Raw genomic sequence first — 2,365 nt, forward strand, 5'->3', positions numbered from 1 at the left:
TTTCTTTCTTTCTTTCTTTCTTTCTTTCTTTCTTTCTTTCTTTCTTTTTCTTTCTTTCTTTCCTTTTTCTTTCTCTTTCTTTCTCTCCTTTCTTCCCTCTCTCCTTCCTTCCCTCTCTCCTTCCTTCCTTCATTCCTTCCTTTCTCACTCTCTCTCTTTTTTGAGATGGGGTGTCGTTATGTTGCCCAGGCTGGTCTCAAACTCCTGGACTCAAGCAAACCTCCGACCTCAGCCTCAGAAAGTGCTGGGATTACAGGCATGAGCCACTGTGCCTGGCCAAACCCCACTCACTTCTGAGCATACATGTGGATCTTTCCCTTGTCTCTGACTGCAGGGAGATTTCTGACTTACCCCAGCCAGGGCAGGGAGTTGAGGGACCCGGGTGGGACATGGTGGGACATGGTAGGACCCTCCCCTTTCAGCCCCGAACCTGGACAGAGGTCATGAGACCCGGCACTAGAGGTTTCTAATCCCCAACTCCATGGCTCTGCCCCTGTCTCCATCCTGGGCTCCTCTTGTGGGAAGCTGGGATCCTGTAGAGGAGACGGTCCTAGGTTCCTCCCACCTTGCTGGAGGTCCCCACATGGGGGACAGTGTGGGTGTCAGCGTTCCTGTGCTCCTGAGCACATGGCCTGAATTCTTGTCCTATACTTGGGGGTGGCAGCTTAATTTATCGGGGGGAGTTCTGGTAGGGGAGGCCCCCCCTCCAGCAGCAGCATTCTGAGCTCCAGAACCCAGGTCTGGGGAATGAGAATATGCAACAAATAACGTGTGGCATCCCTTCCAAGTCACTGGGGAAAGACAAGAAGATCCTGGCTTGCCTTCTGGGGAGAAGAACACCTGCATTCCAGAACTAGCAGCGCCAGGCGGGAGTCAGTGTCAACTCCTCTCTCTTAGACAGATCGGGAATGCCCTTTCCTGCAGCCAGATGGTGGGCTCGGTAGAGTGACATTTGAGGGGTGGGCAGGGAGACTCATGAACCCCATAGGCAGGAGGGTGGGGGCAGTTGTTAGTATGCCTGTTTATTTATTTATTTATGTTTGAGATGGGGTCCTGGTGTGGTACCCAGGCTGGACTCAAACTCCTGGGTTCAAGTGATCCTCCCACCTCAGCCTCCCAAAATATGGTGATTACAGGCATGAGCCACCATGCCCGGCCAGTATACCTGTTTGCACTATCGGCTGGAAGGTCCTGAATTTTAACTTCTAGCTGGAGGATGGGCAAAAATAATACCCTCTGAAGTTAGTGGGGAAACGCCTGAGCCATCTCCTCCCATGGCTGGGACGTGGCGGGTAGTGTCAGCACACTTGTGGCCCTTCCTGCAGGAAGGATCCTGAACGGAACTCCCAGTTTGTGACTGGGGGCAGGCTGGGAGGTAGAGGAACAAAAGCTGGAACCACTTCTGGGGAGCAAGGGGAGCCCAGGATGATCTGCTGGAGGTGGGGATGCCTTGAGCTCCCCACCCATGGCTGGGTGTTGAGGTGCCAACAATGAATGATCTGCTCCTGGGAGAAGGTGTCCGGGGGGACCTGTGGCTCCCCTTCTGGGGAGGGGAATGCACTGAGCCACAACCCCATAGCTGGGCGCATGCAGGCAAACAGAGCGGAGTTCCTGGACGGGGGTCCTCAACCCAGACCCATAGTTGGAGAGTGGGAGAAACAATACCTGGGACCCCTCCTGCCTTCCTGTGGGGACAGGGGAACTCTTAGATTACCTCCAGGGGAAGGGGTCCCCTCAATTCCCATCTCTTAGCTGGAAGGTGGGAGGAGAAATCACTGAAGTATTTCCTGAGTTCCCAGGGGTGAGGGCAGGTGGACCCCCTGGATCACCTCCAGGGGAAGGAGCTTCTAGAATCCAGACCCCAAGACTGGAGGGGGAGGGGGACAATCGCTGGTACCCTTACTAGGGTCCTGGGGGAAGAGGGACCCCCTAGGTCCCCCTCTTGAGGACAGGGCCTCCTGAACTCCCGACCCCAGGCGGGAGGTGGGAACAATACCCGAGCCCCTCCTCGAATCAGGAGGGGAGGGGGTCCTGGATAGCCTCTTGGGAGGGGGCGTCCTGAGCTCCAGACCCCAGAGCTGGCGGGCGCCCCCCACCACGCCCGATTGAAGGTTCCCAACCTCCGGGGCCCTTTTCCCCTGGCCTCAGCGGCGGGATGGGCGCGCTAGGCCGGGGCGGGCCGCGGGGTCCCCTCCCCATCGCGCCCGCGACCCCCACTCGCCCGGGCCAGGGCCGGCGGCGCGCAGGGCGGGGGACAAATAGAGGTCGCCCCGGGCTGCGCCCCGCGCCTGGAGCCCCCCCGCCCGCCCGCCCCCCACCCGATCCCCCGCCCCGGCCCCAGCCCGTTCGCGGGGACACTCACCCG

General features: G+C 58.8%; 1 protein-coding gene across 3 annotated transcripts in view; it reads right to left on the reverse strand.

The window, feature by feature from the left end:
- Nucleotides 1-2,179, reverse strand: part of ZNF358 (zinc finger protein 358) — a 4,651-nt gene extending 2,472 nt beyond the window's left edge. Inside the window, exon 1 of one of the 3 annotated variants that reach the window (XM_031934853.1) lies at nucleotides 431-2,179. In XM_031934853.1, coding sequence (XP_031790713.1) covers nucleotides 431-503 — 73 coding nt within the window. In that variant the 5' untranslated portion in view covers nucleotides 504-2,179. The remainder of the gene's footprint in view (nucleotides 1-430) is intronic. The other 2 variants (XM_031934854.1, XM_023186769.2) reach the window with 2 other exon arrangements.
- Nucleotides 2,180-2,365: the final 186 nt, after the last annotated feature.

This window comes from Piliocolobus tephrosceles, chromosome 21 (genome assembly GCF_002776525.5).
Source record: "Piliocolobus tephrosceles isolate RC106 chromosome 21, ASM277652v3, whole genome shotgun sequence".
NCBI classification, from domain to species: domain Eukaryota; kingdom Metazoa; phylum Chordata; class Mammalia; order Primates; family Cercopithecidae; genus Piliocolobus; species Piliocolobus tephrosceles.